Below are 13,317 nucleotides of genomic sequence, written 5' to 3'. Positions count from 1 at the left end.
ACCCAGGCTTATTTTAAAACCAGAAAGCAATATTAGCCCTCAAATTGAAAGAAATTTCAGTTGACAATTGCATTAAGTCCATATATTTTCGGTAATAGTAATTTGACTCATTCTCTAGATTTTATGTGTAAAAATTGTATCTTGTGTGATCTGTTTCTTAAGGCACATCAGGAAATTTATAGAAAAATCCAAATTTTGAATATTTAAAATTGACTTTCTAATTTGTACGAATCAGTATGTTCCCAGTTGTCTGGTTAGTCTGAGAACCTAATTATGTGCAAGACACGGTGTGGGTATTGGGTTAGGGTGCAGAGATTCGAAGGTGATATATCCTAACTTGCTTAGTAGTCAGAGCCCTACAAGGCAGGTATGATTATTTTCCCATTTTACTGAAGAAGAAAATGAGGAACAGAAAGGTTAATTAACTTGCCTAGAGTTACACAGCTAAGTGGCTGGATTGTGATTTGACTTCAAAGCCCACACTTTTAACCTACGCACAGCAGGGTTATTCACAGATAAGTGCTCAGCATGATTTACCTAGGTCCTTCTGTCTGGCCTAGACCACACCCATCAGTACAAAATGAAATTTCAAAATTACAAACCAGATTTGGTAGCGTGATCAACATAAAAGCGATAATAAACTGAAATAAAGGAGCACAGGTGAGTGAAGGTTAGTGTTCATGAAAATTATAATTCATGTAAATTATATTCAGATGAGAAACATCCTCATACAGGCTATAATAGGACACTTCTCCTTAAAACACCACTTAAGCAAACCTAAATGATGATGGTGACCATTGTGGAGAATAAGACTATACTAAGCACTAGAGTTTCCCCAGTAAACTGTGTCAGTCAAATTTCACAGGTTGATGTCTGGTTTGCCTGAAGTATAGACAACATTTTCTGTTTGGTGTGGAAAGGAAAATAATTTAACAGTAATTTGTATGATTTTTGCATTCCCTTTATCCTTTTCTTTCCCCTTTGCTTCTCCTGCTTTGCAAAATATAAAAGAAAAAGTAAAGAAAAAATACATCTCAAGTCAATCATTAATAAGATAGGTGGAGACATGCTAAGTATAGTTTTACTTGTGAAGTAGATTTATCGTCTGGGTTTATACAGCGTTGTTTGAAACAGGATTCGTGCTTTGTGACAAGAAACCTAGGATGGGCTTTACAGATCATCAAAAAATAATGATTCCTTTCCATAGCTAGGATGACAGAGTCAAAAGGAACATGGGCCATAAACTTTTGTGTAATTATTTACCTTTTAATTTTTATATGAATAAAACGATATGACTGAGAAAAAAGTGCCAACAAGGTTTACCCCCTATAAACCCTTTATAAGACAAGCTAGAAACTGCAATGTAGTCCAGGTACCCAGGCACTTTTTACTTTAACACAGTTTCAACTCTTTTTCCTCCAAGAGTTGAAATTATTCTAAGACTGCCAGTGGTACTATTTTACAAGAAAATATGACTCCGCAATCAGATTTTAAATGCGTGCCAATTACTCACCTTCTAATATGACCAGAATTAGTGATAGTACAGTGACATGTGATAATGGTAACGTACTTACAGTCAGACATGAAGTCTATAAACCACTATGTATTATCTTCAAATAAGAGGAGCAGCTCTCTACCACTGAAACTGTAGATGCCCAAATTGTATGATCTTGATTATATCATTACTATTCAGTAACTACTCCTGAGAAGTGGTATGCATATAATATATAAAATGGGTGTTTCCTAAATGGTTTCATAAAATAAATCTCAGTTAATGGTTGTTGATTTTCAATGTAATTGTATTTCCTTTACATTCATGCTCATATTTAAATATTCCCAACAAAGATTATATAAAAAATATAATTGGTGTAACATCTCCTCCTTGTGGAAAACAGAACTAACATATTATTTGAGGTTGTAGAATTTAAATTTTAGGCAGGGAACAAAAGTTCCACTATAAAACATCATCCTAGAAATAATGTATTGAAATGATCCTGTATAATATGACCTGTATGAATAGTATCTATACAAGAAAGTATAATCAAAAAGACAAAAAAAGCTCGGTGTTAAAATGTTAACTTTTTAAAGAATATGTCAATGAGAGTAGACATAGTAAATGGTCTGGTCATTTCTCCTATGAAGTATCAGTAGTATCTGGATGACACCATCCTTCTCCTCTGGGTCCTAGAGCAGTTTATCCTGTGTGATGCTCCTGGGAAGATCTACAGTCAGACCGTGGGACAAGATGGACGGACATGGTGGTGAAAGCAGTTCAAGGGCTCGTGGACAGAGCCCACAGCTGGGGGGATGTTGCTCCAAGTGGCCCCATCCTTCCCCCTGCCGCTCCCCCAGGTCCCCTCAGTTACAGATATATGTAGAGTTCAGTATTAACACTTCTGTTCAAACAGCCATTTTTTGATGTTTGTATCTGAACTGACAGCTATTGATTCATTCCACACAGTCACTGAGCATTTATGGGCTGAAACGAGCTTTTCAAGTCACACTTCCACACGTCTCTCCTGTGTCCCATTCTATCCACTCTGCCACCACCTCAAAGTGCCCTTTGCTTCAGTACTCCAGTGAGAATGCTCTTGTTGAGACAGTAATGGCCTCCTGATGATAAATCCAAGGGCACCTTCTGTCCCCACCTTTCCTGGACTCAAACCCCGGGGACACAGAGTCTCCTGGCACCGGGCAAACGTCTCTTGGGATGTCCCTCCCACCACGCGGTCCTTCTCACTCTCTCTGATGGCTGCTCCCTTTTACCTGGGCCCTGATGCTGGCATCTCTCGGGGCCCAGCTGGCTGGCGATGCCCTCGTTTACATCTCTAGCGGGGACTTCTGCTCTGAGCAGCAGACAACTCGCGTATCCATCGCCGACCTGACACGTGCACTTGGCTGTTTCACAGGCAGCTTCAATGTAAGTGTCTAAAACATTAACTGTTGATTCTTTCTGCCTTCAGATGTATTCTCCTCCTCCTCAGGCACCTCCATTACCCAAGAGTAACGCCATCATCCAGGAACAAATGTAATCTTCTCATCTTCGACACTCTCGCTGGATGCCTGCCACCCATTTGCTCCACTGTCAAGTCTCTATACGTTAGTTCTTAATTTGGAGTCATCAATCAGCTTCACTCTCTGAGCACAGCTACCACCTGGGCCAGGTCACCATCATCTACTGCCTGTACTACAATTACTACAATTAATGTCCTCCTCATTGGTCCTACAGCTTCCATTCTTTCATTCCAACAAGCTGTTCTCTCTTATAATGGTTACATTGATCTTAAAATGTATAATAAATCAAGGAGTACCCGGTTCAAGACAATTCAATCCCTTTCCTTTGCATTTAAAACAAATCCTAACTTCTCATAAAGGCCCAAAGCCCCTGCATGATCTGCTTCCCTTGTATCTTTCCTTACACCAGGTTTATTTCAGACTCAAATTCATTAAGATTAAAAAGTGAAAATCATGAAATAATATGATACAGATAAGCCCAAACAGAGCAGTTATCAAAATGAATGTGAATGTCTTAAACTCCGCTAAAAATCATTCTGTTAGATTGGGTTAAAAAAAAAAAATCCAACTAAGTGCCACTTACAAGAGAAACGCAAGCAATTTAATACGAGGAGAATTTAGGCTGGAAGGACAACTTAAGGAGCACAGATCCCCAGAGGCCATCAAGGTCCTCTTATGGAAGTTTGGAGAAGTCACTGCACAAGGAAGTGACCCTTGGAATTGATGGCACCATTCACCACCACTGAAAGGGGAAAGTCAGGAGAGAAGCAGAACTGGAGGAAAATACCGAATGAATCAGCCTGGAGACCTCCTGTGGGATCATGTATGTCCTTAGAGTCGAAGCCAGTTTTAATTGGGCCTTTTGCTCCTTTCAGCTGAAGGGCTGTTAACTGATGGAGCCGGTCATCAGCTGTCCACAGGGCTGCATGACTGGGTCCGGAGCCAGATGTGTTGAGCATGTGCTTGAAGGGTGTGGTTCTCTCTAAGCAGCTGCTAGAGATCCGTCTTCACATCTTTAAGGGACATGGGCTCACCACCTGTGTTTACCTTCACTTCTTCTTCAGTGGCTGAAACCTTACTTTCCAGGTCCTCTTTTGTGGGTGGCTTTGTGGGTGACTCCAGAATTTCTATGTCGTCACTTGTGACATATGTAATCCCATTTAGCTGCTCAGAGGGGGATGAAGGGATTGAACTGCCTTATCGCTAGATTGTGTCTTTCTCCTTAGTGATGAGACTGGATACTCTTCCAGGGCCCTGTTTTCCTTCCTAAATGTTGGGGAATGGACCCCGCCTAGCGAATCACTGCCAAGGAACCGAAGTACCCAACCGTGCATCGTCTTCCAGAAGCCAGTTCTGGCAACGGGATAAAATATTTTTTTTGAAGATGACATTTTGTTGCTGCTCCAATAACATGTTCTGCAACTGGGGTTAGTAAAAGAGATGTGCTGATTTTGGTCACTTGGTGACAATTCTATTTTTAGGGGGAAAAATGAGACTGCTGAAGGCTGAGGTCAATTTCAAACTGGGGTGGTGAAATTGTTTAATCCCCTCCATGAATTTGATTTAAAAATGATTTTTCAGTTTCCCCGTTGACTGGAGTATATATGGCAGCTGTTTAAGAATGGACGAGGGATTTCACGTTACGCTTTGAGTACTTGAGACAAAGGCAACGGCAAGAAAGCACTTCTTGATGCGCGTTCAGATCAGGAGGCACTGCAAGTCAGGAATCTGGAGGGGCCGCCTTAAAGAAAGACCACTGAGTCCCCCCCCTTCCGCCCCATGCTCAGGGCAAGTGGCCAGAGGGAAGAGTGTAGCCAAGCACTGAATTCTCTTTCTCGGCCCCCAGAGTGAGCTGATTCTCTGTCGTTTCTCACTCCTCTTTCCTTGGCCGTCAACTGCCGCTGCTTTTGCTGATCCAAGAAACTCCAAAGGCTACTTGAAATCAATCCATTTAAAACAGAGACCAAACTTTTATAGTACGTAGTGGAGAAAAGCTTGAATGGGAATCTACTTGGAAAAATTAACGTTTATAAAAATATTCTTCTCGTATTTTATATATTTAACAAAACTTAACCATCCTTCTAGCAATTATGGAATCGTATGACATAAACAATAAATCAAGTTTTGTTTTTTGGTGCAATTTTCCCAACACAGTTGGAATTATAGGATGGCTGTAGTGGTTTTCTATTTCTGTGTAAAGCCTTTGGGTTACACAAATTGGAAAGAGATAAAAGGAAACAATATGGTGGGGAAAAAAAAGTGGGTAAAGATTTGTGAGGAAGATTTCATTCTTCTAAGAGAGTATCAAAGAATTTCAAAAGAAATGCCATGAAGAAAAGTCAACAAATTCAAACTACAGTACTTTTTCTTGTCGGCCTGAAATATTCCACAGTAAACTTGCCAAAACTGCAATTTGCTTTTGCAGAAGTGCCCTCCATGGGATACTGTTTTTCTTAAGAGTTACTACAGATGAATGGATACAGAAGATGTGGTATATACACAATGGAATATTATTCAACCAGAAAAAGAAGGAAATCCTGCCATTTGCAACAACATGGATGGACCTCGAGGGAATTATTCTCAGTGAAAAAAGTCAGAGAAAGATAAATACTATATGATCTCACTGATATGTAGAATCTAAAAAACAAACAACAACAAAACAAAAACTGAACTCCCACAGAGAACAGATTGATGGTTGCAAGAGGTGAGTGTTGGGAGGTGGGCAAAATGGGCGGAGGTGGTCAAAGGTACAAACTTCCAGTTATAAGACAAATAAGTCACGGGGATGTGATATACAGCATGGCGACTACAGTTACCACGTATTGTGTATTTGCAAGTTGCTAAGAAAGTAGATCTTAAAAGTTCTTGTCACAAGAAAAAAATTTTAAGTATGTGTGGTGATGGACGTTAATTAGACTTATTGTGGGGATCATTTCACAATATATACAAATATTGACTCCTTATGTTGTACACCTGAAACTAATGTTGTTTGTCAATTATTCCTTAATTAAAAATAAAGAGCTACCACATACCAGTTACTCGAAGTTTATCTGTACCAACCACAACTGCCTTTTCATCAACAGTAAACAGTGGCTTGCCGTCCTTGGAGTTGATCTGAAACTGTTGACTCTGCACCTCTACCATATTGGGACCTAAAGAATTAATTAAAACATTTTATTATAAAGTCTGTAGTCTATGCAGTGTTAAAGGCTCTACTTTTACACATGCCATGGCACCCAGTAGTACCAAATCATTAAACATTTAAGATTTGTTACCAGTAATTTTTTTGATTCTGTGATTAAATTTTAAGTCCTAAACCTAAATCTATTATATTATTAAAATTAATGTAGGTCACATGTATGTTGATCTATATCAAATATATGTATGAATGAATTATATAAAAATTAATTTTTTCAGGTTTTTAAAACTTGCCAAAAAATATATAATTCTTCTAAGCAGATTACTGAAATTGGTGTTCTTTTGAGTATTTAACCAACTGAGGATTTTATATGCTGAAATGTGAGATTTGTGAAAGACCATCTTATGAATGGCCTCCTTCAATGGCCAAAGTTAACGCAGACAATGAATGAGTCACACTCAGGTCCCTGCCTCTGCCCTAATCCTCACCTCCTACTCCATGGAGCAAACAGACATCACCATGGAAACACACCCTAAAGTTTCTGCCCTTCACCTTCATCTCAGGCGTTACTGTCTTCTCCAGCCCTTCTTTCTATTTCAGGGACAGGGCATCACTTTCTCCTCCAAGCTTACTCCTTTCACATGAACTTGTTCTGTTTGTTGTTCATTTTTGCTATACAGCAGGTTCTTATCAGTTATCTACTTTATACATATTAGTGCATATACGCCAATCCCAATCTCTGACCCACTGGCTTTTAAATTACGACTGTACTCAGCAGATGTTTAATGTGTGCTTCTGTGTGCCAGGCACTGGGGACGCTGTACCTTCAGCGTGTGAGATCTTGTTCCACGTCTCTCATTGGTACACTTGGGTGTCCATCATTTCATGTTTTCTGATTTCTCTGTGCTTCCTGTCCTTCTAACCTTAGCAGCACAATGGATTCATCTCTCTAGAACATAGCGTTCAGCATTTGCTTAAGGAACTACAAGTGTTCCTTCATTCTTTTGTTAGTTCTATTTTCTGATCTAGAAAAGTAAGTTTATTGTGAAATGGATACTTGTAGATTTCGTGTATGTGTCCCTGTGTCCCTCACAGTACTCATTCAAGTTGATTGGTACCTGCTAGAAATTAAATAGAAGCTTTTCAATTAATACATTAATCAGCTTTGGATATTGTCAGCAACATATTCTTATGTTTTTTCACTAATTTGTACCTCAGAACCCTCCAATGATTCTTCATTTAAATGTGTGTGTGTGTGTGTGTGTGTGTGTGTGTGTATGTGCACATGTTACAAAGCGGAACACATTTTTTTTCTCTATGTTTTATCTCCTTTCTCTGAAGGAAGCCTGGCTTTATTTTTTGATAGTTGCCTGTATTTTTGCTCTTCTGAGCTTTCACCCAAGCTCAGTTATCCTGTGATTCAGTGTCACTATTTACCTCTTCTGGGTCACTGATATATCCTACATATTTATCATATAAACACTGATTTGCATTAAGTGATGAATTTGAAGTTATTTGAGTTTAGAATCAAGAGGAAAAAACTGGAGTAATTTATCCAGTAAGAGTTCACTGTTTAGCTCATTGGAGGTTCATATAACAATTCGAGGAGAATTTATCAAGTGAAAGTGGTTAAACTAAATGACATTTTTTCTGTAACCATTGTTTCATATACATTGATGAAATATTCAACAAATGAGTTTAGCTGCATAATTTTCATGAGTAACAAAGCTACATAAATCCTCAAATCAAAGAAAATGCAGGAAAGTGAGTCTCTTCCATTCAACACAAATTTATTGCATGTTTTTATGTTCAAGGTTTTGTGCTAAGAATTGAGGATATATAAAAGAGGAGATGCAGTTCACAACTTATAGGATTTCGTAGTCCACTGAAGAAAAAAGCATATAAATCTAGTCCCAGGGCAAGTTGAGAAGTGCCGTGATACAAGCATGGACAGTGTCCAGTGAGAACCCTGACCAGGAATTCCTGTCCCTCCTGGGGGGTCAGGGATGACACCTCAGGGAAGAGGATGTCTGGGCTGACCTGGAAGAGTTCATGTTTCCCTGATGAAGGGAGAATGCGAGATTCCAGGTAGAGGGGGTTGCTCCAGCAAAGGCACAGAGGTGGATAAAATTCCATCTTCATTTTATAAAAAAATATAGACATAGAATGTTCAGTTTAAATATGTTTTCCACTTCAAAAGAAACTGTGCTCCAAGTGATAACAAGCCCACCACAGGAATGATCATCTCTTAAAGTAAGTGAGTTGATAGTTAAATCTTTTAACTTTCATTAATATTCTACTAGTCTTTATAACCTTGCTGGACATGCATTAGAGCTGAGCAAGTCACCCTCATGTGCAGCAGAGTTCTTTAAGAAATAAAACTCAAATATTTTCTTTGTGATTAAAAAAGGAGCTGTCTGGTAAAATCACAATTTTAATAAGAGGCTTTGGTACAAATAACGAGGGAAATAAATAAAAGATAAAGGAATTAAATAAAGGAAGGTTTTATGACCTGATGAATTAGGTTTGTGAAATGGCCTAAGCGGTTTCTGGTAAAGACACAATCAAATTCTTCCTGGCTTTTACCATATGCCCCATTAACAGCTCCACTCCACTCGCGCACCTTGATAGCTTTAAGACAGCATCGTTTCAAAACAAACGTCACAGAGTCCTTTGAGAAAAGGAAAGATTTATTCTGCTGCTGCAAATATCGTATCACAGAAAATACTGAACTGGAAGTATAAAACTGAGGTTAAGTTCATTCTACTAATTTTTTGGTATCATCTTGTATCACTAGGTTCAACTTCATAAGCCTGGAGTCAGTGACTCTTATCTGTATAGCCTGACTCTATTCTTTAGGCTAGTCTGTTACATCCAAGCACATGAGTTCATGCACCTATAATAACCAGGAAAGGGCTCCAGTGCTGTTCACAGCAATTGCCTTGGATGAACCCACTGTTTTTTAAAAATTTATTTTATTGAAGTATAGTTGATTTACGATGTTGTATTCATTTCTGCTGTACAGCAAATGATTCAGTTATAAGTATATTCTTTTTCATATTCTTTTCCATTATGGTTTATCACAGGATATTGAGTATAGTTCCCTGCGTTATGCAATAGGACTTGTTTATCCATCCTATATATACTAGTTTGCATCTGCTAATCCCAAATTCCCAATCCACCCCTCCCCCACTCCCTCGGCAACCACAAGTCTGTTCTCTATGTCTGTGAGTCTGTTTCTGTTTCATAGATAAGTTCATTTGTGTCATATTTTAGATTCCACATATAAGTGATATCATATATTTGTCTTTCTCTGTCTGATTTACTTCACTTAGTATGATAATCTCTAGCTCCATCCATGTTGCTGCAAATGGCATTATTTCCTTCTTTTTCATGACTGAGTAGTATTCTACTATATATATACACAATGTATATATTGTGTGTGTGTGTGTGTGTGTGTGTGTGTGTATACCACATCTTCTTTATTCATTCATCTGTCTATAGACACAGGTTGTTTCCATGTTTTGACTATTGTGAACAGTGATGTTAACCCCTTGTTTTTTATTCCTGACTTTCTTTGTTGAATTTCTCTCTTCTACCTGAGAAGAGAGAAATTTTGAGTTTGTTTTACTTGAGAAATTTTGAGTTTGTTTCCCACTTATGACCCCAAATCCCTCACAGCTGTGGCTCAAACTTATACTTGAACCCTTGTCCACTCTGGAGCACCCTGGACAGTCCATCTTCCCCCACCCCATCTCCTGGAACTCTCTCCCACACTTAAGCTGGCTTTCCAGCCCATCCCTTCCTACACAGTCTTTTATTCATTCCTCCATTCATTCATTCAACAAGTATTTATTGAATACCTCCTAAATATATGAGTGGCCTGGATTAAGAACTGTGGTGTTGACTGAATGGAATAACCTAACTCCAATTTTTGAGTATTACATAATCAAATTATCGTGTGTGTGTGTGTATGTGTGTGTATATATATATATATATATATATATATATATATATATATATATATATAAAATATGCAATAATATTATTGTATATATACAATTGTATTTACAATAAATATACATTATATTTACAATATAATTTTATAATTATATTCACAATTATATATATATATATATTCCTTGGAATATTATGTAGCCATTAAAATAATGCCATTGAAATGGAAGAAATTAAAAAAACAAAAAGAGAGTACTATGTAGATTTCTATGCAAATAAATTTGAAAACCTAGATGAAACAGAAAATTTCAGGGAAATAGGAATTGCCAAAATTGACCCCATTCAGCTAAAAAGTCTTATTTTGAAGCTAACCAGAAGTGGTTTCTATTATTCAAAGTCAAAAGAACATTAACTGTAGTAACCAGGGCTGCATTTATAACTAGTAAGAGTCCACTGTTGTTCACAATTTGTTGTCTTTTAGTTCCAAGATTTGAAATGCAGCTGTTGATGCTTGCTTTCCTATGTTTGATTTCTTTTGGAATTTAAGACTTTTGTCTTTGATTGTATTGGTTGCCAATTTTTTCAGTGGTCTTAGTAATAAACAATTATTCATTTAATTAAATGGGATTACTTTGTCTAGTTCACATAAATCACATTTTAATATCCAGATTGGCTAAATTTAACTTCTTTCAGGAAACGTGAGGCTGGAATGAGTGTGATTGTGGGAAGTCATTTACTGAAAATCATCTTGGATTTGGTGAGTTGAGTATTTCCTGGTTCAGGAGTCTCAATATAGCAGAGGCTTTCCAACCAAAGGTTTAATAGAAATCACTTATTTTAAATCTACCTCAGGTATGAAACACTAAGGTTAAAACTCAAAATTTGAGGTTAACAGTTTAAAGTAATTCTGATGGGAAACTTTTTTTTTAAAGTGAATTCCTTGGTGACAAAAACAACACCATATTTGCAGCATCTAGGACAGTTCCTGGTGTGCTATGATTATTATTTCATGATAATGAGATCTGAGTAGAGAGGGAGGGTGGTGGAAACACCCCGATGGAGAAGCAAGTCCTAAGGTGACTCCTGGTTTGGCTTCTCTACTAACTAGCTGTGTGTTTTTGAGAAAATTAGCTTTTCAGTGCTTCCATTATTTCATCCACGAAATTGGAGACAGATTTATGTTATCTTTAACTCCCCTATATATGAAAATCCACACTTAGCAAAAAATTAAATGTGAAAATGAGTATTTGTGTTAAGTCATTTTCAGAAGAATATAAAATGACTCTTTTACTTTTGGAACTCCTACAAAATAATTACACACTCTAAATGTTATTAATTACTTGACAGCATATGGAAAGTAGCACATAGGCATTCAATAAATGTTTGCTGAATGAATGACAAAAGATGGGTAAAAATCTCTCAAACATTTAAAAGCTATAGTCAGTTAAAAATTTTCAAGAAATTTAAGAAATGGTAGACACAATTCATAATACAACATAATTTATAAAGAAATATGATTTGGTTTAGACAAGTTTCATGAACATGTATGCTGTGTAAACTCAGGTTCATCTCTACATTTATTGAGAATTTCACTGGACTTGGTGATCAAACAAGCTTCTAAGCAAAAGAGAAATACAATTTGTCATTTAGAAAAAGTTATAAAGGTTAAATCAGAACACAGACTATGGAACTCATGTATTACTGTAATAAAGAGGAATCATAAAGTTAAGATATGGCTGTACCTTCCAATGTAACATTATTGTTCTGTAACAACAGCCATTAAAAAAGGGGGACACGGAAAGTTACCTGCCTGTGTTGGTAGTACACTTGTCATCTATTTCCCCATAATCTGAAGAGCCATCCAATTTCTTAGATTTAGCAAATCTATAAAGTGTTGATGGTGTAGAGAAGGTATATTCCTTTCACCAGCTGTTTGCTCTTTTGTTATTTCTTCCATCGATATTCTTTCTTTCTAATCCTTTTGCTCTCTGTGCACGACTCCAAAGGACCTCTCTCCCACGTGACCATATTCTTTGGTCTTAGCTGATCGGATGGGTGTACATGGCTCACCCAAGGGCAGTTGGTTGAACAGAGTAATTGGGCCAATTAGAGTACTTTGTTGTGAATTGAGAATTCATGACATTGAAAACCAAGTTGGCTGGTGTTGAGAACTACAGCCAATCGGATGAAGAACCAGAGAGTCCTGTAGAGTTAGAACTGGTGCAACCATGATACCCAAGTGAAGATCATGGACAGAGATTCATGGAAAGGAGGGGAACATGGCGGAGAGAAGGAGGGGGAGGGAGGGAGAGAGAGGATGAATACTTTGATTCTCCCGCCCTGGTGATTCTTTTCTTGAGGGCAGCTACTTTGTTTCCTTTCCTTAGTCTCTGTGAGATTATTTTGTATCCTGCGACAATCACTGTGTTTCTTGTACTACCTTAAATGGTTCTCTTATTTCTTGGAACCAAAATAACTTCACTTAAAATACTTCAGACTGGCCTCCCACCTCCTGAACTAGTCTCCGTGGTCCACACAGCATGATATTTAGAAAACTCATACTTTGATTGCTCATAAATAACTTTGAATTCTCTAGAAGAAAATAAACAAATGGATCCATTCAGCACAACTGTTCATGGACCACACACATGCAAAGCACTGTTATGAAGCTGGACTCACCCACTTTTAACCTGCCTGTGACTTCTCCTTCCGGGTTGCGCGCATTTACAGTCACATTCTGTGTGGACTGCAGAAGCAGAGATGAGTCCTAAAAACAGATTTACAAAGTTAGCCAAATACAGACTATTTAAAATGACTATACCTTTGTATTTGTATATAAATTGAGGATTTATACAAACTAATTTCTCCAATGTCATAGATCCTGTGAACCTATAAATTTGTGGCTAAAACTATTTTTTAAACTTGGATTATATTATGTGAAGGGAGTAAATGCATTAATTTTTTTTCCCCACAAAATATAATAACCTCCTGGGTTTACAGAGCCTGTGTGCACTGGTTACAATGGACCAAGTCCGCTCTCAAGGTGAAGATCTGAAACAATCAAGTTTTAATCAGTGTTTTGTCTTTTCCAAGGAATTAAAATTTCATTTCTCATAATTTATGTCCAGGACATGATATATCAGAGAGCGGTTAGCTCTTCTATAAATAAAGACCATATTACTTATTTTTCAAAACGCAAAAGGCTT

At 37.5% G+C, this 13,317-nt stretch overlaps 1 protein-coding gene across 6 annotated transcripts in view; it reads right to left on the bottom strand.

Annotated features, from left to right (window-relative positions):
* SGCG (sarcoglycan gamma) overlaps positions 1-13,317 on the bottom strand; it is a 50,334-nt gene that overhangs the window by 12,633 nt on the left and 24,384 nt on the right. For all 6 annotated transcript variants that reach the window (XM_082365114.1, XM_082365117.1, XM_082365119.1 and 3 more), the window contains 2 exons: positions 12,791-12,878; positions 6,048-6,167 (listed from right to left, as the gene is read on the bottom strand). In XM_082365114.1, the coding sequence (XP_082221240.1) occupies positions 6,048-6,167; positions 12,791-12,878 (208 nt within the window). The remainder of the gene's footprint in view (positions 1-6,047; positions 6,168-12,790; positions 12,879-13,317) is intronic.

The sequence above is a fragment of the Balaenoptera borealis genome (genome assembly GCF_965194805.1).
Source record: "Balaenoptera borealis genome assembly, chromosome: 18".
NCBI lineage: Eukaryota > Metazoa > Chordata > Mammalia > Artiodactyla > Balaenopteridae > Balaenoptera > Balaenoptera borealis.
Note: the sequence above shows the minus strand (reverse complement) of the source record. Positions and strands in the feature narration are given on the sequence as shown.